General features: G+C 46.0%; 1 protein-coding gene across 6 annotated transcripts in view; it reads right to left on the bottom strand.

The window, feature by feature from the left end:
- The window catches only part of TMCC1 (transmembrane and coiled-coil domain family 1), an 84,880-nt gene that overhangs the window by 24,113 nt on the left and 34,159 nt on the right, over positions 1–26,608 (bottom strand). Inside the window, exon 1 of one of the 6 annotated variants that reach the window (XM_014946757.1) lies at positions 26,399–26,526. The exons of 4 other annotated variants lie outside the window; for them this stretch is intronic. In XM_014946757.1, the coding sequence (XP_014802243.1) occupies positions 26,399–26,437 (39 nt within the window). In that variant the 5' untranslated portion in view covers positions 26,438–26,526. Of the gene's footprint in view, positions 1–10,286; positions 10,351–26,398; positions 26,527–26,608 lie in introns of those variants that run through there. One more of the 6 variants, XM_014946758.1, reaches the window with a different exon arrangement.

Below are 26,608 nucleotides of genomic sequence, written 5' to 3'. Positions count from 1 at the left end.
GGGGGGGGACATGGGCCCAAATGAGCTTTGATACAGCTTAAAAACTTACAGAGATTAGATGCTCATATGACCCCTACAACAAGACGAAAACTCTTTCCAACACCCCTTAAACCAAGAAGGTTAGGGAAAAAATACTGCAGAGGCTAGATTCATATATCTGGGAAAATCTGAATGCTGCCAAATATAAAGTAATGCAAAATATGAAGTGATAGAGTGAGTGGAAAATTCAAGAACTGAGTTGTGATCATTCCTTCACTGAGCCGTTCCCTAATGAGGTGTTTACACTGTGAAGAAAGGTGACCTCCGTGCCCTCTCCCTCATCCCGGGTACTTCCCGCAGGGAGATGCAGCTGTTGCACACCCGAGGTGCACATCCATCCCATGGGAGAGAAGCTGGCGCTGGCAAAGGCTTCACAGCAACAACTGAGCAGTGCCCGGCACCAGTGAAACTGGGAAAGGAGGACACAAAAACCCAACAGTTACAGAAGACAAAGCCCTGAACCTGAAACGGCAGCAGAGTCTAGAACGCAGACTATAATTACTCACAGGAAACTGGGCCAGCACCACAGCAGGACACCCTTGATTTGTCTCCAAGTCCCCAACAGGCACAAGGAGCAGAGGGCTGAGGACCGCGGGAGCACCCGGGACCCTGCCACCCCCGGGACCCGCCTCCAGCCCCCCCCGAGCGCCAGCGGTGCCTGCGGCTGCCGTCCGTCCAGCTGGGGCCCACGGTGCTGCGGGCACACGGCAGAGAAAAATCAGATTCACAGTTTGCTGGTTTCTGTGATAAATATGATATAACTTTGTCCTGTCACGCTCAGGACGTTGCTGTATTTCTGAACCCCATGGCTGGCCTTCGAGCCCGCTGCAGGTGAAGGCACGGGGACAGTGGGAACAGCCGGCACCAGCAAAAGCTCCAGCCCAGCCCCTGCCTGCTGGGGCCAAACACACGTCCTTGTCAGAGCCCACCTGGCACAGCCCTCAGCAGCAGGAATGGCATCACTCCGTTTAACACGTAAGATCAGACAGGAATATTTGGAGACGGAGAGAATGGCTCTAAATTCACCAAGTGCAAATCAGAACCTTCAGTAATCTGTCACAAAGCAAATGTAGGGTTGCTTTTTTAACCCAGTATTGAAACTAGTCATTAATTAAGGTCCTGGGTTTGGTTACCTGTTCAGACACAGGCTTTGTACTTGTACAGGTCCTGCTTCTCAGTGGTTGGGGAAGGATTACCAAGAGGCCAACGTGGCACTTGCACACAGCACTTCAACAGAAGGAGAATTAAGTTGGAGTATCATCCCTCTCCACTCTCTCTGGGCACATGAAAACTGCGAGGCTCATGAAATCAAGATCTGCTTTGAACCTTCTGAATCAGGTTCTCCAAGGGAGGGGTGGCAGGTATGAGGGATGAGGGCTGGAAAGCCAAGCAAGTGCTGTCAGCCAAATTACATGGTGGTAAATGCAAGCACTTGGTATCAGCACATCAAATTACAAATATCAGATGAGACATCTAGAGACATCCCATGACAAACATAATAGATGGGAAAAAAGAAATAAAAAAAAGCAGACTCGGCCTTCTCTCATGCCCAAATGATTTAATCTCTTCTTCTGCATCACATGCAGGCAGACCCAACCACAAAGGTCAGACCAGGCCGGGAGACTCTCCCCGAGGAGGGACCCTTCCAACACCACATACAGATACAAGCACAGGGCAAATGCACTCGAGCAAAACTGCACCTATAGACAGGTCTTAAGAAAAATGGGGTTAGACCATGACAAACTCATCAGCTTCCAGGTGTGCAAGGACTTCTGCAATGCAACTTCCATGTCTTTACACATCTGGAAATTTTTCACACTTCCAAGTGTAGTTATAAAGAGGGAAAACTTCAAGTTAGTTACAAAAATTAAAAAAAAAAACCAAAAAATTCCACTTCTAAACATGGAAGTGGAATCCTGAATGTTCATTATAAAAAGCCAGCTGAGGAACCTGCTTCCATCACTCTGTCACTCCCAGTAATTTTAAGACTAAAATTTCAAATAGAGAATTTCTTTTAAACGTGTTAATCAGCTGTTTACATATGGCTGATGCAGGTTCATCCCTCCCCTCCAAGGACCGTGGAATTACACAGCTGCAGGATAGAAGTGCCAGTGTGACTGAGGGGGAAGCAGCCCCAGAGGAGGTGACACACAGCGACTGTGACACATGGGGAACCAACACACGGGGAAGGAGGCACATTCCTGTGTGGAGGTGTGTGTGCATACATATGCACAGTGATGACAGAAGGGATGTGTGTGCACACAAGTGCATATGTGAGGAGAAGGGAGGAAGGGGAAAAGCAAAGGGACAGTTGATTATTAAAACTTACGACAGAAGGAATTCCTTGGCAGGAACACGTGTTAAACACGTATTGCATCCAGCAGCTGATGCATGGATGTCTATGTCAGGTTTTCATTTCCTGAACTCCTGACACTCACAGGAGTGATAGCTTTTTGAGTTAATTTCTTCATCATCTGCTTTTTGTGCCTGACTAAATTTGTGGTTGTACATTGTAAATGCTTTTTCATGTCCGAGCTAAACATAATATGAGTACTTATCAGAATACACAGGAATTGTACAGTGCATACATTAGTTTTATCCACTTGCAATTGTAAAATAGTAGAATTATTGCAAATGTCACAGTTTTCAAATTAATAATCTATATTGTCTAGTGTGGGTTTTCTGCCAGTTCAACTAACACGGTATGTGTTAGCCACTGAGCATGGAGCACACAGACTGAAACCAAAGCTCATCAAAACCAGCAAACGTTGCCAGAGTTCAACCAGGACTGCGCACCCAACATCAGTCAGCTCATTTTCAGGACTTCAGAAAGAAAACATTCTTTCTAAAGTCCAAAGAATTCATAATGCTCCTGATCTGCTTGAAACATAACAGGCTCAGCTTTCTTCTAACTAAACTAGGAAATCCCCCCTAGATAAATGACCGTATTTTTATATAAGGTGTACAAAACACCTGCTTCACAGTGTATTTAAGGATCGCTTCGGCTTCAAAGGACTCTGGACAGACAGCAGGCAGGGGGAGGCTTCAAGCAGATTACCTCCTGTACCACAACATGGGCTCCCTCGAAATGCAGGTCTTCAGGAGCCATCTCGCACCTCATGCTAACACTGCAAACCCTGACGTGGCGCTTGAACCCATCAACAAAAACCGTCCTCCTCCTTCCCTTTTCATTAGCTTGTTCCTGAAGAACAGTCATTTTTGTGGCTTTTTTTATGTCAGGGTAAACGGGATCCTTAACTCCAGGAGCAGCAACAGGCACACGGCTCATTTCTTTGCAATCTTCCAGCTCCATCTGGGAAGTGCTGCAGACACCACGATGCACAGAGAAGTTTTCCTGTCCTACAGCCCCTGCGATGGCCATCAGTGACCGGCGTCACATCACTGCCCATCTGACGGCCCTAGCTCTCTGAGAACACTTTTCCATGTACTTGCGGCAATGGGATTTCAGCCACGCTGGAAGTACCAGCTCGATAAAATACAGGAGAGGAAAGAAAAATAGGAAAGAGACAGAGACCTCATTTGTTGTGCTCAGCAAAACTTCTGGACCCACAAACAGGTATTCTCTCTCACGAAAGGAAACCTTTCTCCCAAACTTTTTAAAAAGCCGCTACTACTGCTTTCAGGACAAGGAGGATCCCCCTCAAAAAACACTGACTTCAAAATATTTGTTGGACAAATAAAAGATACCTTCAGTGTAAAAAGACACAACACAATAATAGTTTGTGATGAAGGTTTAAAATGGGCCATATTACCTACTATTTCTCTTCACAGCTGGTAAAGCACTGAGCCTTCAGGTAAAAATCTCAGAAAGCCAATTACTGACAATTAAGGCTGAACATACGATCCAATAAGCCACTTCAGCCCAGGTTTTGTGCCTGTTTTGCAGCTGCTGACAACCTTATAAGCACTTCAAGCTGAACAAGGATGTCTCTTGGTAGGAGGTCTTGATGTCTTCAGTGCAGATGGAGGACCATGAAATCAGACTTTGGCAAGTAGTGGGAGGAACTAATGGAGTTTCAAAATAATTTTATTTAAATACCTACTTGAATCTTTGCATCTGTTCCTGCATTATATGATATTAAATATTTAAAAGCTCTCTAAGAACTGGATGTTCACTTTCAAGTTTTGTGCAGATACAGAAGTTGGTCGTAGTGAAATTTGAATTCACAATTTTGGTAAATTTCCACAGAACGCCTAGAAAGAGCAACACTTAGTAATGAGATTTACATCCTCTAAACTCACCAATGCATACTAACAGGATGTAAGTGTATCTACATAGTTAATTAATTTACAGTATTTGGCTCAAGTAAACAGGTGGAAAAGTTAAACAACTTGCTACTATGAAGCCTGAAAAAAGAAAAAATGAACACATATTAATGAAAATTCAAAGGCCCAGATTTGCCTTTATTGCCTAGAACTGTACACAGCCGGTGAAGAGTTAATAACCAAACACTACTCCTGGATCAATAATCTCAGTGATATCAGGCATCTTGCTTGAAGCTTTCTGGTTAATTATGTGGTGATTAGTAAGTTTCTGCACAGACCTAATCACAGCGACATTAACCCCCAGCACTGACAGGGAGAGCCCGTCCCCATCCTCGATGCCCAGGGACAAGGGCTAAAGCACCGCAGCCTTCTGGCTGGCACATACAAATTACAAAATGGTGTGTGATTATAAAAGCTGCAATAACCTAATGGTATAAGGTACCATTTGGATCAGAAGCACTTTAAGCTAATGCATTATTTAACGTTTACCTCCTAATTTAAGCTCCTAGACTTCAAAGTCACTGCACAGAACTGGAGTCCCCCTCCTCTGCACATACCCACTGGGATAAAGTTAGCGTTGACTATATTTGCCTTTTTTAGATTTTGCTCAAAGGATGCTCCGTACAGGACTTGCTTTCCTTGCTACTGTTTGCAGTTTCTTGCCCCAGTTTTAATCAACATAAGAAAAACAGCCTTTCCTTTCCCCACACACCTTTCCAGAACTATTCTAAGTGTTTCTACTAGCACTTAGTAATGAGAGAGAGGGGGTTCTGTCCACACACACTGCACCCCGCAGCCCTGACGTGCAGTGTGGTTTCAGAGCCAGTGTATGCACAATCCCAGCACTCTGAGCCTCGGGGCAAGCCCACAGCAGGCTGTGAGGATGCAGCTCAAACCCCAAGTACCACCAGAAGCCGCCCCAGAGCCCAGCTGTTATCAGCCAGCAGATGGCTCCGGGAACTGGGCTGGAGAGTGAGCTACAGGCAGAGCATCCTTCAGGAGGCTACGGACACCAAGGACAGTTTCCAAGGGCGTTCTCCTGATTACTGCTGGATCACATCAGCCTTCCCACACTAGTGATGAAGCAGTCTGGTTGCTGCCTGTTTGCATACACGGTTAAAATGATGTCCATTTAGAAAAAGTGTCGCCTTCTCCTGATGGCGTCCCAACAGTGTCACTCATCCTGTGACAGCTCCGGGTCCCCTCAAATGGCACCAAATGCAAAATCTGAGCATTCATAGTCCAATTCCAGTTTTAAACACAGTCCAAGATTTAATACACCTGATTAGTGAATGGGTGATAGTCTTTAAAAGATTTTAGTCTTTTTTTTTTTTTCCCCTAATAAGCAGTTAATTGGTTAACCTGTTAGAAATCTGCATATAAAAAAACATCTTCCTTCTTCCTGACATGGTAGAATACAAAATAAAGACTTTTTTAGCATACTATGCAACATCACTCTGGTTCAGCAGAAACCACAATCAAGGCAAAATGCCCAGTCTGCGTAAAGGATTAAGTTTACCAATAAAGCTGCAATCTAAAAACTGCATAGCGATGAAATGGAAATTTTCCAAGTAGGCTCCTTGCTTTATTTCTCAATACTGCTGGCATGAACATCATCACAGCGTCTGATAGAAGTCTGATACAGAATGCACTCACCCCCCACAAAAGGCATTTCTTTTAGTCTTAACGCTCTGTTTTCCCCAACAGCAACTTGGAAACGCAAGCAGCTGTGGTTGAAATTGCCTTCATTTCCTTTAAACAAAATTTCAGGTGTCAGCTTTCAGTTTTATTGGATATCTATGTATTAAATTGGTTAATTCTGGTTGTCACACTGTTAAAGATGTTTGAACTACCAAACTTTACCCTCTCAAACCTTCTTCTTATTAAAATACTAAGGGGGAAAAAAGAACAACAAAAAAAGATCTCAAAAAAAGCATCTTCTCATCTTCCAGCACCTGTCTTGGTGGTTTAGTTTTGACCATTCGGTGACCTGACTTTCCTTGAAGCATCATCAAAGAGCCCATATTGACACACTGAGCTGCCATGGGTTAAAATCACAGCACTTTAGAACATGAGCTGTCTCAGCCACTGCAACTTCAAGGTAGGGTGCATTTGCCTGATCCTACAGTCTACAGATCACGATTTAAGATTCTGTTCCTGCCTTACAATGAGCTTGAAGTGTGCAATAAGCACACGACAGCTGCTGCTCAGCTGACACAGGCTGGTTTGCTCCCTCACGTATATATCCAAGGGCTTACATTCACTGAAATGGCTTGAACACAACAAATTTGATAGCTCTCCTCTCAGCTCCAAAGCGAAAGATAATCTCAGAACATGCTCCTTGATTTCTAAAGGAGCTTCATGACCACGGTCATTTCCAGCTGTACCTCCTCTGGACAGCAGTGTGCTTTGCTCTTCTTCCTGTTCGATTCGGAATGCGCTTCTGCCATCAAAGTAGATGAAAGTCACAGTATAACTGAAAATTTGAAGCTGTATTTGGAACTTGCAGAACTTCTACAAAAATCCTAAACCCAGAAAAGCCAACAAAACTCGCTGACAGCAGCACATAAAATTCTGCAAGCCCATCTATCAGATTTGTGCAATATGATTTATGAAGTAAACTCTTACACAGTTAGAACTAACAATGTCACAACAGGCTGGGTGTGGAGGAAAGCAGATTCCCCACGAGCCGTAAATAAGATGTGAATACATTGTAGAGAAGGCTCCTTTATTCCAGAATACAAAACCGAGACAAGAATGCAAACTACGAAGAGAGCCACTGATTACAGGGAGGAATTCAGACAAAAGAAAATGTTGTTGCTCTTGCAGGTTTCAGAGCGAGTATTGACCAAAATAAGGATTCTGTTTCTGTGCTCTGCCTCGATGTACAAGAGGCTGCTGAAGTCTGTGGCTGGCACACAACAATCCCTATTTATTCCTTTCTCTAAAGAACAAAATAGTAATTTGAGTGACAACGTTGACTGATCAATCCAAAAGTCACGAGCTCTGATAATCTTTGCCCAGGGTGATGCTCCCCAGAAGCTTAGGAAATGACACACCAGAGGGCTGTAGGTGGGCAGAGCATCCAGCGATGATCAAACACTCTCAGGATGTGTTCGAGCTCATCCCACTGACAGAGAGCAGGAAATTCTGCCCCTTCCCTGGACTACAGAGGCAGTTGGCTATCGCAGAAACACATTTTGTCTGCGTATTTTCAGGTTATAATTGTCTTCTCCATCGGTCTTCCCCAAATCAGCACCCCCTTCCTTTCCAAGCAAACACTCATCCATGGGTTATAGTGTACGTGATCTTAAATCCAAATGGACACGCTACTGATAGTGAAGAAATGGCTAAATTGATGTTGGGTTTGGAATCGAGTTCTTAATAAAGCAGGAAGCATTTGCTTTTACATTTCTCTTTATTTGATCAAAAATCTTTTAATAGTGTTTGGACACCTTACCAATGTGTTGTCCTACGCCTGTCCTTTCAGACAAGGCTCTTCTCCCAGCAGCTCTCTTACCTACTCTCAGCCTTGAGAGCACCTCTACCTGCCTTCTTACAGCCAAATCATGGGAAATATCACGGCCAGGCACTCCAGGCACCCCGCTTTGGGCTAATTTCACTTCTTTTCTCACAAACTTCAGCCCCCATTGCGAAGGTGTGTTTATTAGGGCTTTTCTGTCTCTGGAACCTCCCTTTCCCCTGCTGCCCTCTCATTGTTTTTAGAATGTTGTGGTGTTTGTTTGTTTGGGTTGTGGGGTTTTTTTAAGATTTCATTTTCATTTGGCTTACAATCATCTCTGAATATGCTTCACAGCACAGGGCAACCCGATCAGCAATTGAATTTTTCAGGATATGACCCTAGTCCTGTAAAATAACGAACTGCTGTTTGTCCTGGCTGTTTTAACAGCTATCTTCTCTGGGCTAATGATAACAATGAAGCTTGCAACTGATAATATCCTGCTAATTTAATAGCTTGGTTAATGTGAGGAAGCTGCAGCATCCTGACCAGCAATGACAAATCATCCTGAACAATAAGTCACTGTTCTGGGTCAATACTTCTTGGTGGCCTTGGTGAAAGTAGAATGTGAAAGCAGTATTAAAAAAAAAAAAAAAAAAAAAAAGAAAGAAAGAAAAAGAAAACCACAAAAAAACCAAACAACCCAGAAAAACCCAAACACCCACTATTCTATTTTACAAAAAAAGAAACCCCCACAACTCTAAATTGTTTTCAACAACAAGCACATAATTCTTCCTTGCAGATGACCTACAAACAAGTTTTTAACATGTAGTCCTGTGCTATTTTTTCCATTGACAGCTTATAAAAGAACATAACACATCCTTTCCACTACAAAAACTCTTCCTTTTAACCCACATTTCCTTAAACTGTAGGAACATGAATAGCAGAAAATCTGATCTTTGCTGGAGAGGTACTGAAGACCCAGATACTTGCAGCTAAACTGACAGCACAAGAAAGCTGAATTTTTAAAACCCAAAGTATTAGTCATTGAAATGGAGCTGAAAACAGATTGACTAAAAATATTTTCTCCTTTTAAATAGATCAGTCGTCACTTCTCTTTTGTACTAGCTCTCCAGGCATCCTAGCCTAGCTTTGATAATGTCTCATATCAAAATATAAAACCCCTTCCATGTAAGTTGCAAAAAAGCAAAACCCACACGAACCAAGATTTTCTCCCTACTCTCAGCTCACCTCTCAGTGCCTCTACACACTGGCCTGGTGCTTAGCACAGCTCCACAAAAGAAAAAGGCTTCCCAAATAAAAAGAAAATAGTTTGAATGCTTTAGTATTTTCACTTTTCTTTGTCCCAACAATGCAGCTCTGTCCTCCGGGACCGAGCGTGCGCGGCCGAGCACAGCGTGTCATTCTCCCGCCGTCCCCACAGAGCACCAGGGACTTGCACCCGCTCCCCCGGACCCCGGGAGCCCCCCAGCCCAGAGGGGACCCACCAGACCTCGAGGGAGGTCTCTGCCACCGACCAGCAGATCCCAAAGCAGAGCCCTCTGCCAGCAAACCCGCATTCACACCACCAGGCAGTAGCCAGGCACCGCAGCGTGAGCGGGGAGATAAAATCAGTGCGAACGCTGCCAGGATGGACAAAATTCTCTCTTGATTGAGGGAAGGAAACCGCTATGGAGTTCACCCGTTTCCTTAACGAAGCACCCGATCTTAAAGTCAAACAAAATATTTCTATTGGGAAATAGACTAGGATATGCAGGCAGACTTTCAAAAAAGTGCATTTCTGTCTTGAAGAACAAGGAGTTTCCTAGAATTGCCTTACTGGCCTGATGAAACACAATCACTAAATGCTAAAGAGATTCTAAGCATTATTAACAGTTGATTTTAGCCACGTTTCATCTTCTGACAAATTCTCTACATTCTGTGCTGTTTGGGACAAATTCCAGAATATTTGTGGAGGATTGCCATGAGGAAGCCTGACCTCCAAGCTCCCTGGAACGAGTCACTGTAACTGGAGAAGCTCTAACCATAAGCCCAAAAGACACGGACTTCTGGTATTGGAAATATTTTCTAATCACTAAACCATTCAAACCATAGATTCTTTGCGTTCACAGGGAATGTCCCAACACAAAATCTTCACCCCCAAAGCAAGAACAGATCAAACACTTCAAAGACAAACAGCACCTCAGCAGCACAAGCAGTTTCCCTTATTTTCCTTCTTCTAATATTGAGCCCAAGCTGGGCCACAAACACTGCTTGCTCCAGAGAAAAAGAAATCTAATCCAGCCTCATGAGAGGACGGACAGAGGATACTTGATTTCACCCCCTCGCCGGGCAGCAGCTTGCAGACAGACACTTAAAAGGCCAGCAAAAATGCTGATCCTGGGCACTCAGTGTCACCCCGGCCTCTGCCCGGCGAAGCAGCCGCATGCACCACCCCAGCACCGCCGATTCCCAGAGAGCAGAAAGCCACAGAACGTACGGTTTGGGCGGCAGGCGGGGAGCCCTCCATGCTGGCCGGGCAGCCAGGGACGCGTGCGGCCGAGCCCCTGCCGGCCGAACATGCTGTACCCAGAGTCACGTTAGCGGGGACTGTCCCCAGCCCGGCCAGGCTGGGTCTGCCCCGACAAAGCAGGACCTTGTGATAGGAGGCAGGAGCACCCTGGGTGTCTTGGCAGGAGCCCTGAATGCATGTTTGAGAAACAACTGCGGCTCTGAGCGAGCCAGGCGCGAACGCGCCACAGCAGAGCTACCCTCTGCTAAAAATACGGCACCGCTTACCCCGCCAGCAACGTGGCTGAAGCAAGAGCCTTGTTTGCTGGAGAACAGTAAAAACAAACAGCAAAATACATCTGCTGGCAACAGTCTTGGAAGTTTATTTTAAAAAACAAACAAAATAAAACCTCAGCATAGTCCAGAAGAGAAAAGCAGCTCTCATTTTTCTCCACCAGGAAGATTGCTGGGTAAACGACATGCTTTATGCCTCTCCTAGATCCCCGGGCAAGGTATAGCCTCAAAGTTTCTTCCCCTGTACCTGCCCCAGGAGGCTGCTCAGGCTCCCAGGACAGGTCAACTGCAGATACACTCCAGACCTGCCCCATGGCAGCCCCGGGCACTGCAGTGTCCCAGGGGAGGCACAGGGGACACCTCTCACCCGCCCGTGTCCCTGCAGTGCCCACCCACACTGAGGGTGCCCCGAGAAAAGTAAAGCGCTTCTGGTCTGTCTCTCCCCGAGGGGTTGGACAGTGGGGTCCTTCTGGGGAGCAGGAGCTTTCCTCCCACCCTTCTCTCGCAGAAACCCACGGACCCCGAGCAGTCCCGACATGCGAACGAGCCCTCAGGGAAAACACATCCAGAAGTGGGCTTGTTCCGTGCCTTGGCCAAGCACAGCAAGTGTCCTGTATGATCTGGGGAACTGCTGGGGGGACACAATTTCTTCTTCCAGGGAAGGAGAAGTGAGCGAAGTTCCTTCACAGCTGAGTGCTCTGCAGTCAGACAACCGTATTCACCTTCTATCGTAAGAGAGCTATTCTTAAAAAGAAAGTTATTTTTAAAAGATATTAATTTAATCAGCAGACATGTTTTCACATGGATTGTATTCTGGTAATTGCTAATCAGCCTGGCTGGCTGCACCATTTTCATTCATGGAAAGCAGAGGTGGATGCTAAGTCTAAGAGAAACCAGTACCTCCCTCACAGCTTTTCAGGTCACAAACACAAATCATCTACATTAGTACATTCTCTGGATTTGTAATCGCTATCTGCTCAGTGCCGGACTGACAAGTTCATGAGGACCTTGGTTCAGGTTCTGCCAGGAGTGGCCCTGAGGGTGGCTGGACCACCGGGACGCAGCCCCGGCACGGGTCAGCAGCCGTTCCACCCTGTCCTGCTCCACAGCCCGGCCAGCAACAGCCTCACTCACACACCAGGAAGTGAAAAAGGTGCAGGGACTGCAGAAATATTTATAAAAACTGATAATGACCAAAGATGGACTTAAAAATGACCAGTGGTGTGCTACTCCTGCCATGGCCCCCCACCGCTTGGCTCCTGGCTTAACCGCAACCTTGCTTGGGATTGCAGCTTCAGGAAACAAACACACTTCAAGTTTTTCCAGTGAGAACACCTTTTGTTCCCAGAGCAGTCCCCCACAACTGATCAGTCCCCAGTTTTTACAGGGAACTGTGCCCCCTCTCCCCTCCTGGCAGGGGTACGGCAGCCTGAGGCCTGGCCCGCCCTAAGCCCACCCCGAGAGCGAGCCTCTGCAGGAGTCGCGGGCAGCGCAGGGATTGTCGATAATCCTATAATGCTCCAGAATTATCATATTATTCCTTTCCCTCACAGTGCTTTAAGCTTTTATACTGCTGAATATTCGGAAAGGAGTCCTCTCTTGTGCCCATCTCTTTTTTTTTTTTTTTAAAGAAAAATTAGAAAATTTCAGATGTCTCAGTCTAGGTCGACTTAAAGCATGTTCTAAAAAATTTGCCACAATTAATTAAGGAAGCTTTGGTCTAACTCAGGTTGGCACGTTTCTAGGTCTGACTATAATAATGCATCCATCCCAATACACATCATTTCACTCTTACTCCCAATTAACCGTGCAGGCTCTGCCTAGTCATTAGTGTCGACGGCCACCCAGAGGGGTAACAAGATCCCACCTGGGTCACACCCAGGCCACACGGGTGCCAAGCCACCAGCCTGGTGGGGATGGCAGCCACCGGCCCGTGCCCTGCCAGGCCCCGCTGAGCACCAGTGCTCTTGGCATCGGCTGCTCCGAGGGCCGGGGCGGCACAGCACTGACCCCCAACTACTGCCACAGACCTTGTTGGACGGGACTCAGCTCATAGAGAAATTCTTCAGACGCCATTACTTTTATATGTTTAATCATTAGCCCAGAAACCCAATGGCAGAGGGTGCATGTCCCCTTGGAGCCCTGTCCCCTGACACCATCCCACTCACTGTGGCCCTCGCCATCCCGATGGCACCGTCACCCCGATAGCCCAGCGCAGCTCTGCTCGTTAGCCCAGCTCTGCTCATTAGCCCAGCTTGCCAAGAGGAGCGTGTGGCAGGGCAGGAGGACAGCCGAAGGTACACAGCAAAGCCCACCCACAGCTCTCTCCAAAACTTCTCTGAAAGCACCTAGTTGTTTTCTGCCTCCTGACTGGAGTTTTTCCACACATTTTTAATGAAAACTGTCATTGATTAGCTGAAGACAGCTCAGCTTTGTTGTGTGATAGCAAAGAACATGCAGAGGAGATCACACACAGACTTCACCCAGGAGACAGTCAAAAGTAGTGCATGAAAATACCCTCTCAGAAGCAACTCTGCTGAATAATTGCAGAAGAGTGTCTCACATTGTTAAAAATAGAACCAATTTCTGCATTGGCAGATGGGGTTTCAGTCAAAATACCCACTGAGCCACTTGAATAATTAAGTGTTGGTTCTCCATGGCATAACAAAGTATCTAATGCAATTTACTGCCCCTTCTATAAAATGCGATATAAATACTGTTTGCTAATTTTTCAGCAATGAAATTAATAGAAATAAGGCTTATAGTACTGTGCAGCAAGCCTCTACCTGAAACACTACCACGGCTGCCAAGACATCAGCACCACTCTCTACACACAGGCCATTTAATCTTTCAGGTAATTACCTCCGGTAACAGAGCGGTCATTTAATCCAGAAATCAGGTTTACTGAGAAGGAAGCCAAAGAAACTGGAGACTGGTAATCCTCAGCAACCTGAAACACGGGCTGGATAGAGTGACAGAGAGTGGCTGATCCACAGTGAGAGTTTTTTAAAAAGCATATGTATGGTTTGAAAAGAGGTCCATGTAAAATGCAATGCTGACAGAAACACAGATCCTGTGCGTTGCACAAACTGCAAGCATTTCACAGAATCTAGTTTTTCTTTTCAAATCTTTGTGTTTCATCTCTACTTAGAGAAACTTCAGAAAACTGCCTTCTTTCACACGCTCCTGGAACATGCTACACGGAGTAGGAAGGGCTGTTTGCTCTCACACAGCTCCCCCGAGGCACGGCGGTGCACAGCCCTGTCCTGCTTCACGTGAAGCATTCCCTCCTGCCCCCTTCCTCAGAACCATCTTCAGTCTGTGAGGGCACAAAGGGCTCTGCATCTTCCTTATAACCCCTTACCATCAAAATTCTGCCCCTCAAAGTAGGACTCCTGGGTCACAGCCTTAAATCAACTGCAATTTTCCAAGAAAGTTTGTGTCCTGAAAGGAAAGCAAATCTTTGACGATTTGTCAGGGCTGAAGCTGTTCACTATGAAGTTATGAAGGATGCATGGGAAGTACTCGAAACATTAAAACACCCTAAACAAAAAAACAAACAAACAAACATGTATGTAATTTTTTTACTGATCAAGTCCTGCAGTAGGTTGCCCAGACTCCATCCCCTGGGTCAGCTGAAGCACAGAACATTGTTTTAGCAGCCCTGGCCTTGGGCACCAGCATTGGACTAAATCTCCAGAAGACCCTTCCACCTTCAGAGATTCTGTGATTCCCCAACTTTTGGGATGCATAGACCTGGTACTAACCAGTTCTAATGAGTCTAATTCTGAACTTTCCAATTTTAAGATCTCTCTCTTTAAACATTTAAGATAAGCTTTATTACTGACAAATAAGAAAGTGAGAGAACTGAAGGTTTGGGTTGGGTCCCCCCCACTTAACCAGCGGGTGAAATAGCTGTCTAGAGGGCACAAGGCTCTGTTAAATAATACCTGGAATACATGACCAAACAGCATCAGAAAAGAAACCATAGCTCAAAATACTGCTATGGGAGAGAGAAGGCAAGAAGGGTGTTTGGGCTGGAGAAGATGAAGAAAAGTAACTACATCACTCCAAAACACCTTGGGAGGCTCATCCAGGCAGGTAACTGCTCCTCTGGAAGGTGGCTGCGCCCAACAGCTCCGGAGAAGAACCCCAACAGGGAGCGAGGGGAAGGAGACTGCCTGCCGAAGATACAAGAGCAGACAATTGTGGATGATAATTAAGAGTCCTTATTTAGTCTCTCAGCCACTCATCCAGTGTTTTGCAGTGACCAAGGTGTGAGGGAGGGAATATTTCCAGCTCAGCTGCTGAGGAAATGACACTGCAGCCTGTGGAGGATCCACAGCGCAGGCAGACCGTGGCAGCAGGGACAGGACCCCTTCCAAGAAACGGCTGCAAACGGCTACTTCACCACGTGTAAAGTGTATCGTTCTGGTGCAAGCTGACAGACGGAGGTCACTCCTCAAGACAGCAAAGAGAACCAAACACCACAGAAAATTATTTGCAGCATGAACCTGTAAGAGCAGGATTTCTGGAGAAAGGCAATGGCAGTGCCTGCCAATGGAGCAAAATACAGAGAGGATGATCCTTGAAATTTATGATTTGCTAATTCTGAGTGTCAAGACTCATCAAAAAATGGGCCCAAGTGTGCATTTGGTTACGTTAAAAATCGATGTGCTTTCAACCCTTAAGCCCATTATTATTCCTCCCCTTCCAACTACATTTCTTGTTTTGTTTTTAAACAGGATATGTCCAACCACAATTAACTTTCAGCAGAGAGGGAGAGGGGGAGAAACAGGGTGAGACTCACGGCAGAGCAGGAGGAACACCACTGACCTTACCTAGCAGACCGACATACTAATGCTGCAAGGCATTTTCCTGAAGCTGCAATAGCGAGGGTAGCTGCCAGCGCATAGGTACGTGCCCTGGCCTCGTTCTTCCCTGCTAAAAAAAACCACTTTGATGTTATTTATAGGTTAAAACGCAAAAAAGAAAAAGTTCCATATCTCTACGTAGCTGTGTTCCCACAGTGCAGACAGGGATCACTGGTGGCCCATGTAAGACCTTTTCTGTTTCAGAGGTGTGGGCTGCTTCAGGTGGCTGCATTAATGCACAGAGCTGCTCTGAAATGGATTTGCCTGTTTGTGGGTTACAGCAGACAGTCATTCAGCCACCACTTCATATAAATATGCCCTTCAAAGAGAAGGCTGCTTTCGAAGTTACTGGCAAAGAGACTATAGACAAAGAACACTGGAGAATACGTGTTTAACAGTCACGGTGCTGCTGCACAAAGGCAGTTTAACACAAAATGTCAGGTAATTCTTCTTCTTTACCCTTGGAAACGGGAAGGGGGACAGATACTTGTCTAAATGTTACAAATACAAAGCTTTCTGAGCTGGAGCTACTAGAGCTCAGAGCTTGTGATTCCCGGAGTGTGAGCAAACAAGCGCAGTTGATGGGGAGACCCCGGGCTGGAGAAGAGGGGCAGCACAGGGCAATGCACCTCTCCCACCACGCCGTACAGTGGGCTTGGAGGGGTCAAACCAGAAGCCCAACAACTCCAAGCCATCTGCTCAAGGTCAGTAAGAAGGATAGGTACAGAGCCCATGAGCTGCAGTTCCACAGCTTGTAACTTCAATTCCACCAAGCTGTGTGGTGTTGTCAATACACCAGAGGGATGGGATGTCACCCAGAAGGACCTGGACAGGCTGGAGAGGTGGGCCCAGGTGAACCTCGTGAGGTTCAACAAGAACAAGTGCAAGGTTCTGCACCTGGGCCAGAACAATCCTTGCCATCAGTACAGACTAAGGGGTGATGTATTAGAAAGCATCCCTGAGGAAAGGGCCTTGGGGGTGCTGGTGGACGAGAAGCTGGACATGAGCAGGCAGTGTGCACTTGCAGCCCAGAAGGCCAATCACATCTTGGGCTGCATCAAAAGATGCATCGTTAGCAGGTCCAGAGAGGGGATTCTTCTGCTTTATTCTGCTCTGGTGAGACCTCACCTGGAGTATTGTGTGCAGGTCTGGAGCCCTCAATATAGGAAAGACATGGACCTGATGGAGAGGGTCCAGAGGAGGGCCACGAGGCTGATCAGGGGGTTGGAGCACCTCTGCTACGAGGACAGGCTGAGGGAGCTGGGGCTGTTCAGCCTGGAGAAGAGGAGGCTCCAGGGAGACCTAATAGCAGCCTCCCAGTACCTGAAGGGGGCCTACAGGAAGGCTGGGGAGAGCCTGTTTACAAAGGCCTGTAGTGATAGGACAAGGGGCAACGGCTTTAAGCTGGAAGGGGAACAGATTTAGACTGGAGATGAGGAGAAAATTCTTTACTGTGAGGGTGGTGGAGCACTGGAACAGGTTGCCCAGGGAAGTTGTTGAGGTCCCATCCCTGGAGATATTCAAGGTGAGGCTCAGTGAGGCCCTGGACAACCTGGTCTAGGCAGGGGTGTCCCTGCTGACTGCGGGGAGGTTGGACTAGATGGCCTTTGGAGGTCCCTTCCAGCCTGGACAATTCCATGATTCTATGAATTGAACCTGTGACTGCCTAGAGACTCTGGTCACTGACCTACTGCAACACCCCTGGGGCAGTCCCAGGGAAGTTGGGGACTCTCAGGAGATTTGAACACGTTTGTTCCTGTTGGCAGACATCATACCTGACTATGTCATGTCTGTCCATGGCATATTTCTGCTAGATGCCTACTGAGCTCTTTATCAAGCCATTTCTTGGGGAGGCCAGGGTGGTTTCTTCTACAGGGCTTCTGATCATTGAGAACACCAACAGAACTCCTTACTGAAATTAAGATTTCCAAAAGTATCACCAAGAAAAACAAAGGGAAAAGCTTCTTTCAGCTTCCAAGTCAAAACAGCAGAGAACTCTACACACAGGAAATTACCAGGCACAGACAGTATTAGCCACTCTGCATCTTCATTAGATGCATCCGATTAAACATGCTTAATGTATTTAATTTTCCATTTCCATGTAAACCAAATCAGCTTATGGTGCTGGACGACCTCTCTGGTTTCTAATACCTTTTCATACCTTTTTTGTACAAGTCTAAGCAGCGCCCAGGTTGCAACAGAGGCCTCTAGTCCCTGGGAACTGGGCCCGTATTGAGTAAATGACCTGACAGGGAAAAATGTTTGTGATTTTTCAGCAACTGCTTGAATGATAAGAGATCCAGTCAGGATGTCTGATACAGCACAGAATAACAGTCTCAATACAATATTACCTCTTAAGGATTATAAACTGTCAAAACACATAGGAAATTTTCTTTCTAGCTTTAAAATGAGAGTTTAAAAAGTTTTTAGACAGACCCACACTCCCCCTCTCCAGAAAGTCACTCATTTCTGGATTTAGAAAGTATTGGTGTATTTGGACAGAAATTTTAAGCAATCATGAAATGAGATGCTTTTGTAAAATCCATCTATCCATTTGATTATTTGGGAGGAAAAGGGAAACACCAAGCAACAGCAGACCATATTTATTCATGACAATTAGAAGAAACAGATGGTTTTATGCTCCTCTGAACCTGGCTATTGTGGAGCTACTGTCAGTGAGCCTGAAACCCAACTAGTTTTCATTTGCGGAGGCTGTTATGAGGCAGTTTTAACCTCTGTTCTCATTTTCTCCCTTGAAGACCGGGTCCATTGTGCCCCAGTGGGAGTGACGTCCCACACAGAGCCCCAGGACCCTGGCACGGCCCAGCAGGCACCGAGGGCACCGCTGCTCTGTGGAAAGGAACAGTTTCAATCCAACCCGTTTCAAATAGTGCTCCCTGACTCTGGATATCTGAACCTTTGATTTGGCTTTTAAAGAGGCATTTGCTAGCAACACCAACACCAACAGAAGGGCTGTCTTGTTAACTACAAGCAAGGTTCAGAAAAGAAACCAACAGCCAGGAGGAACTGTTGGCATTAATGACCCTGTGCCCTCTGCCCCCGGACGCTGCGCTCCCTGTGGAAGCCCTGGGGATGTGGGGTGGCCACGCTCACAGCCCGGGCCACCGAGCCCTGCCCACGGGAGCCACACCGGATCACACACAGCTCATGGCTCCTGCACCGGAGTAGCTGGGGTGTCACCTTGTCTGAGGGACCACCATACTTTTCAGAAGTGATGTTTAGTAACAGAAATGTGCAATTGGTCTTCCTGGAGATCCCACCCTTAGGCGGGGTGTCAAGGGCTCCATAAGGGCTCTCATGAAGGCTCTGCAGTGATGCTGGCTGGCCACAGACCACCTCTTCTCAACTGTCTGCTGGGCAAACGAGTGCCACCACAGCTCCAACCTGCACCAGGCTGTTAGCTGTGCTCTGCAAGTGCTCCATCTCTGGACATAACAAACCGCTGGCATCTTTTATGGAAAAACAATAACCATTTATGAAAAGAAGTTGACCCTCCATTAATATGTGAAAAATCTGTCTTCTTGCAGGGATTCCATTCTGTATAGTATCTGGATTTAAGATAAATGTGTGGAATTCCTGTAGATAACAGTTACATTCAGTATTGCAAGTTATCACACATTTTTTTCAAACTCCATACTAATCTAATCTTGGTAAATAATGCCTAGGGTTTTCTCTTAATGAATGCCAGAGCTTTAATTAGATTGCCTAGAGGCTGTGTGTGGTTGCAACATACTGGGATAGTCTGATTTAAGCGTATGACACAGGTTAAACTGCCAATCTAAGCAATGAGCTGCCTCTGAAATCTGCAAGATACCACAGACCCAAAAACAGTTAAGAAACCTTGGAATTCCTTCCACATCTGGTTTCATACCAAGCCTTGGCTACACAGGGTGCAACCCTGGACTGCAATCATGGCCTGAGCAAGCAGTCAGCCAGTGTTGTCACTGCAGGATCACCTCAGCGGTGAGAAGTTCTCCACCAATGGTGACAACCCCCAGATCCCCCACCTCTCCTTTCCCAGGCCCCCATCAAGGCTCCACAGCTGAAACTTTCCCCCCAGCTACCAGGGAGCTGCAGGTTTGGTCCTGACTCCTGGTACCCACCAAAGGGCTTCTGTTCACAGTCCAGACACTGAAGATGGCACAGGGAGCACCGATTCACCGGGCTAATACTTATATAGCCACTTACAAAAAATATCAGAAAAGCAAAGTTTAAATCGATGCAAGAAAGCATTCCAAGCTTCGACACTTCAGGCCCAGCAACAAAACATAGTCACAGCAGTCTTTCAAACGTGTACTGCTTACTATTAAAATGCTAGAAGAAAATGGCTTGAATGATACTATAGAACCAGAAGGCATCTTTCATCCAGCTTATTATTATTTTTTAATTCTTTAATTTTGCATAAAAGGCTCAAATATCTTTTGTAGCAGTTTCGGTAGTCAGACCTGGATGGCTAGATGAGCTACGTCAAAGGGAACGAGAAACAGCATCCAGCTGAGTAACGTGCCAGTTGCTCGAACCTACAATATATAGAGAGAACACGTATCTGCTGGCTACAGAAGGCGTCTGAGGTCCATTAGTGAGAGACAGGAGGTACATAATGGCAGGAGTGGCTGGACAGCCTCCTCTTGCAGCGTGAACACGCGTTCAACAAGAGCTACATCCCCTTGTACAGCGGGGATCCAGGGGCTTCCACCACAGCATCAGCGAATTTGGGTGGGACATCTCCCTCGCTCGACAAGCAAAAGTGAAAGACCGTACATAAAGGCCTTCATTTGTCCAGTGAGAAATTCTTCACTCACTCCTGATTAGCTAAATTGTTTGGATAACCCACAACCTTTTCTACCTGCTCAGTGGACTGTGCAATTTTTGACATGTCTCGGTTTGAGTGCTTAAGATCTCATATCTTATGCAACCATTTACGTCTGGCAGTCTATGCACAAACTGTTTTCTCATCAGCTCCATTATGGTACAAAAAGGATACTCTTATGTTATCTATGGAGGGTACAGCATACCCCTGAACTTCTGCAGCTGGTATTAAACAGCATTTTAGGAAAAAAAAAAAAAATCAAATTCCAAATTAAATGAGCTCATATGTAACATCATGACAAGACTGAAGGATGGAACAGATCAGGTTATCAGAGTATTGGCAATACATTACTTTAATTAAGCAACTATTTTATTTTTATTTTATTTCAGAACATTAATATTGAAAACACCAAACAAATGCAAGAATAGCTCAAAATGTGACAAGTATTTAAATTTATAGCACTTTATCCTACTTCATAATAACTATGACTAAGACATAATTTCCCTCCTCAGTCCCAGGACTGAGTCTCCATGCCTCTGCCATACACTATTACTTGTTGAGATTAATGGCCCCGATCCCAAGATATGCCCAACTCCTACTGAAATTAATGCACTGAGCAGAAAAAGCAGAGGGTGCCTCTGCTCTCCTCCTTTTTTTGGGTGGGTGGTGGGGGTGGTGTTCAGCATAAAGAGAAAGGGAACCTACATTTCACTGAAAGAAAGCACACACACCAACTAAAAGCGTATTACAATGGAGAGGTTGTTGGGGAGGTCAGTCCCAAACACTGGGGACCTGTGGGAGGCAGCTCCACACTCGCACCTCAGCTCCCGAGGACACCTCTCCCCTCATCATCTCCTCTGCTCCCGCTGTCCCCTTGCCCATGGCACCAGGCTGATATGATTTATTTATTTCTGATGACACAAATACTTTATTCCCCATAAGCTTTTGTTCCCCACCAAGAGGCGTCCTTCCATGCCCCCGGGGCGGGCAAGGGGTCCCGGCACACCCCACGGCAGGCACCCTGCATAAAGGCCATGCTAATATCATATATCATATCATATCCCATGCTTATCCCAGCACTCCTTCACGTTTCATGTTCTTTGGGGAGTACTTAGTGATCCTAGAATTGAAACTTCTACTCGTTACACATTTTCCAAACGTGACGCCAGTGCTCGTGGGCTGCTGAAAGTTAATTATAACGGCTGTGTATGCAGAGAACAGAGAGAAAATATTTTTCTACAGTTCAGTGTTTACCAACAGCACTCAAGAAAAAAACAACAAAAAGCCCCCTTGTAGTAGTACTTTATAATTTGCATTTCTGCGGTCTCAGGCTCCATTCTTGCCAGGCATGTGCCCTCTCAATGCCCTATCCAAAAAGGCAAATGATAGCACTTATGCGTTGCTGAAACAGTTCAATACTCTGATTTCAAACCTAAATATAATTCTCTCTTTTAATTCACACTACAATGTTCATAGCAATTATTTGAAGAATTAGAACCTTGCTTCATTTCCTTAGCAATTTTTTCCTGTCTATTTCAAATAGCCTCAAAGCTCAGAACTGAAGTATGTGCACCTCAGTCTCAGAAGGGAAGGCTTTCTAAGCTGAATTCCCAATTCAAATAAATACCAGTTGATCTCAGTGGTACCCAAATTGCATCTTAAGTTAAAACCCAAACCAAACAACACCTGTTCCTCTAGTTTTCCTGTCAACATTTATCAAAGTGTCCTTCAACTTAGACTACATTCTCAAATGAATTAATTTCACTCTTCAGAAGATGGGCTATTCAGACACCCCGCCTCTGAAGTGAGTAGGCTGAACTGCACATACAACCTCATTTATTGTATACTAACAAAAACCTCCACTGACTTAAAATTTACCTAACTTCAGTATGGACTGTGTTATTTGATGAGATTAACCCCGATTTCCTCTTGTGAATTTTGCAGGGAGACCGTTTTTAGGCCCTGGAAGCCTTGTGGGGAGCAAAGCCAAGCGGGGGCACCAGCCCCACCAAGAAGGAAGAATCCATCTGTTTTCTCACAGGGAACCTAGGGGAGAGGGGCAAACAGACACAAGCCAAAATCTCTACGAAGGACCCCTCAAGGAAACTAATTCAGAGTAAAGATGCCAACACTTGTAATGCCCCCTTTGATCACTGCTGGTAGGAAATTCCAATTGTTATTGCTATCCAGCCCCATGTAAGCACCTATTATAAAGCATGATGATATTCTGCAAACTGCCACGAGCTGTGGAATTCCATTATTAAAAGATGCATTTATGTAAGCTGCATTCCACCTGTAGTCTGTGTTTATATCCCTTAACATCCTAAGTCTATTTGGCAATGAACCATCCCGTGCCATTCACCAGACCCCAGCTGGCAGGTACAGGGGCAATTCTCTGGATTATTGGTAACGCCTTCTCCTAAAGAGAAGCCCCTGGTCCTACCTCTAATCTCTCTGCTGGTGTAGGCTCACATACCCTGTCAACTACCACTGTGGGAAGATGCTCCAAGTCTATTTTCCTTCTCACTCTCATGGCATTCATGAAGCTGTTCCACTGAGACAGGACAAACTCCTCAGGAAACCTGTTACTCCTACTCCTTAAAACAGAGCGCCAGGAGCTCATTTTCCTTTTGCAAGACAAAAGTGATATCTCTGCAACATTTTCCCACACGTTCCTTCGAGCAAGATGATGCAGTGGAAGCACATTCCCTTCTTGAGGGACTCATCTTGCCTAGAAAATTCATGATATTTTAATCATTGCCAGTACTCACTCATTCAACCCCATCATGGCTAGCAAGGCTTGGGGACCTACTGACATCCCACAGCCTCTCAGCTGTGTTTACACAAGCCTTTTGCCCAAAAAGCCTTACAAAGAATCCTGCAGGAACAGGTTCAGAACTAAATAACGTGATGAGAAATACAGTGAGAAACATTAGTGATAACACAGACAGTTCAGGGGCTAATAAACTCATGTAATACTTACAGCAAAATAGCACAGCGTGAACTTTTTAACAATTAACGTGCTGGTTAAATGAACTGAGTATCACTGCAGTTCACAAAAAAATCCACTTTTTTTGGCCTTTTCTTTCTCTAAAATGAACCTGGCCTTTTCTAGTCAAAACTTAAGCCATGTATGAAAGCACCACTTGGCTGATCTGATCTCTTCTGGGAGAGCAGAACCTTTAAAAGAAAGGGTATGCATTTTAACTTAGACAAACTTCCTCAAATACAGTTCAATTTATCTCTATTATTTTACTTTCATAAACCCAGCTAAAACATCTGGACAAAGTCAAGCCAGGTAAAAGTTGGACACAATTTTGTACTGTGATGCCAAGAGTGAGGGAACTCCCTAGCTAAACGTAACCAAGCAGCAACAGCACTTCTGGAGGTCTGGGCTGACAGTCCTCACAGGCCCTCCAAGGATTTCCAAACAGTTCAAGACGGAGAGTGGTTTGACCAGAAATACTTGGAAAACACTTTGGATACTTAGGGAGGAGAAGAAAAAAAAAAAGGGGGGGGGCACACGACACAACAAAGTGAGCAATCTGACTGTGGCCCGGGGAAGACCTTTGCTGAACCAATCCAAAAGCTACCAAGAATTTTGCCTTTTAGTCTTAACAATAAAGGTGCAGTAATTTACGACTCAAATTGTTAACAGTTACAGACATTTAAGTTGGCAAACTAATGCAGAATCCAAGCAGTATCCCACAAATACCAAATACTGCTTTGGTGTAAGTGAAATAAGGAGTAACACTTGAAGATAAGTCTGTGTAAAACTTTGAGAAATCCCTGATACACGGGGGTTATCAGACACAAACATTTCCTACGTTAGTACAGGGTTAAGTGGTTACACAGCTCTCCCCAGAACAGTACCTCAAAATTTGACAGCCATTATGTAAATCAGAGCAAGGCATTAACCCCATTCATAGAACGAAGACAGAGACTGGGAGAGCTTAAAGGATTTGATCAAAGCCAGGCGGTGTGAACAGCCATGCTGGAAGGGAAACCAGGCATGTGAGGCTAAATGAAGCCATATTTTTCCTTCCTGCATATAGTCCTACATTTTCTCTGTTCAAGTTTTATACTTGTGGCAGCATTTTTCAGTTTGTAGCTCTCAAATCAGCACAGTCACATTCTATTTGAAGCTTCCACCGCTAAATATGGTTAGAAGCTGGAATTTTGACCTTGCAGCTGCTTAACACCAGCACACCATTTAATGATGTCCTATTTCACCCAAGAAGTGCACCCGTCCTGGGAGCCGGTGCTCCCAGTCCCACACAGACGTTTGCCAACTTCAAAGTCTAAGTCTGCAACCATAAAAGAATCAAGGTCTTTAGAAATATTAATAGAAAGAAATATCAATAGCAAGAAATATTCATGAAGTACTGCTTTATTTCATATAGTCTGGCAGTCATTACGTTTTGGCTGATAAATATATCAGCTAAGAATCCATGGTTTTCCTATCGTTTCCCTCCAGCAGATGACAGAGTGCTTTACAACACCACATGCTGCCCCTCCCCACAAAGACTCCGACACAAAGGGGCTTCCCAATCCCACCCTAGAGAGCGAGAGCAGGCAGGGAGAGGAAGGTCTCATCCTACATCCAAACCCAGATAAACACAATCTGCTTTGGTTGTTCCCTCATACTACTACAGTTTTTATTTTGGTAGATACAGGCCAAGCTCTTGTTTTTTCCTTCAGTTCTTCATACTGTAAACGTTGTGCATCTTTTACAATTAAAACAAAGAAGTTAAGCAGCTGTCAAGGCTAGAAAATTGTTTAAAGTAGGCTTGACACAGCCAGAGCTAATTCAGCGCAAGACACAATTGTGTCAGCACAAAAATGGAGAGAGAGCTAGAAAAACAAATTGGAAACAGTTCTCCTATAGTAAAAAATCAGTGTAAACATTTTTCAAAATCACCCTGCCTGCCTTAATAAGCAAGAATTAAAATGCAGTTATCCAAAGGAGTTCATTTAAAGCTGTTTCGGCTGCCCCACATAAACAGTATTTAGATAGGAAGTTCATTACTAACTCGATCAAGTCTCTTTTGAGGGGAAGATTGAACTCTGTGGCGCCGTGGAGACTTCTAATGTTTGCAGGAACAGCTCTTGACATGGAACAAGGGAAACTATGAAAAGATGCAAGTTTCACTTTTTCACACTCCGTAAAAATGGCCACATCAGTTTCTTTAAGATTAGGAGATACTCACAAAAATCACAAATGAATAAGAAAAGACACCAACCTATTGCAAAGCCATAGCTTTTCCCAAGACAGCCTGCAGGATGAGAATTCTGACCTATTTAAAATGCTGATAACAGCATTTTAACGTTTTGATGAATGCATTTAAAAATCTTTACAAACACACACATTGGGAGGAAGGAGGGAGGAAGAGCTTAATGTAAAGTGGATATTCAGCTTGCCATTTAAGTGTCCAATTAATAGTGTAATTCCTACGTCCAGAGCCAAGCCTGCTCATTGGGAAGGGCTGGATGCGAGAGCAGGGCTGTGCCAGCAGTTCTGTACCACTGTTCTTACCTGCAGTGCACTACCCAGCCTCGCTTTTATTCACGGATTTTTATTCATCCAGATGTTTTTCAAACTACACACACTGGATTGATCCAGTGACAAACCTACAAGACCACATGAATTAACTGTTCTCTCCTCTAAAGCAGCTTCTTAACGTGAATTAGCACACTAGTGATTTCCACGCAGCAGAACCTGTTCGCAGCAACTCCTTTGTTCTCTCCAGCCCTGCTCCCGCCCGCGCAGGTGTCTCCCGGGGACAACCCCCGTTCCCGGCGGCTGAAGCCCTTCCAGCGGCACAAACGCACGTTTCGGTGACCGCCGCAGTCACCGTCCCCTGTACCCGCGCACCGGCACGGCCGCCCCGTGTGCCCCTTCTCACACACCCTTCCTTCAGTGCCCAGACGGAGCCCCGGCGGGGACCCACCCGGCCATCGCGGTGCCACAGGAGCCGGTCCCAGGAGCGGGCAGCGCGCCGCGGGACCCCAAAACCGGCCGCGAGCAGAGAAAGCCCTTTGTGTCTCGGCGAGGCGAGAACAAAAGCGGAGCCGCCCGTGCGGGGCCGCTGCGGGACCCACCTTGGAGAGCTGCCGGCGGAGGCTGAAGCGCTGCACCATCGTCCGCCGCGGGCCCCGAGCAGGGCGCGGGGCGGGGGTCGCTCAGCGGCGGCGGCGCATCCCGGGGGACCGACCCCGCTCGCTGCTCCTCCTCCGGGCGCCCCGGGAGGGGAGGGGACGCGGGCACGGCACCGGCACCCGCCCGCCCCCCCGAGCGGCAGCCGAGAAGGC

This window comes from Calidris pugnax, unplaced genomic scaffold, assembly GCF_001431845.1.
Source record: "Calidris pugnax isolate Ruff unplaced genomic scaffold, ASM143184v1 scaffold81, whole genome shotgun sequence".
Lineage (NCBI taxonomy): Eukaryota > Metazoa > Chordata > Aves > Charadriiformes > Scolopacidae > Calidris > Calidris pugnax.
The sequence above is the reverse complement of the archived record's forward strand: the minus strand, read 5'-3'. Positions and strand labels throughout refer to the sequence as shown.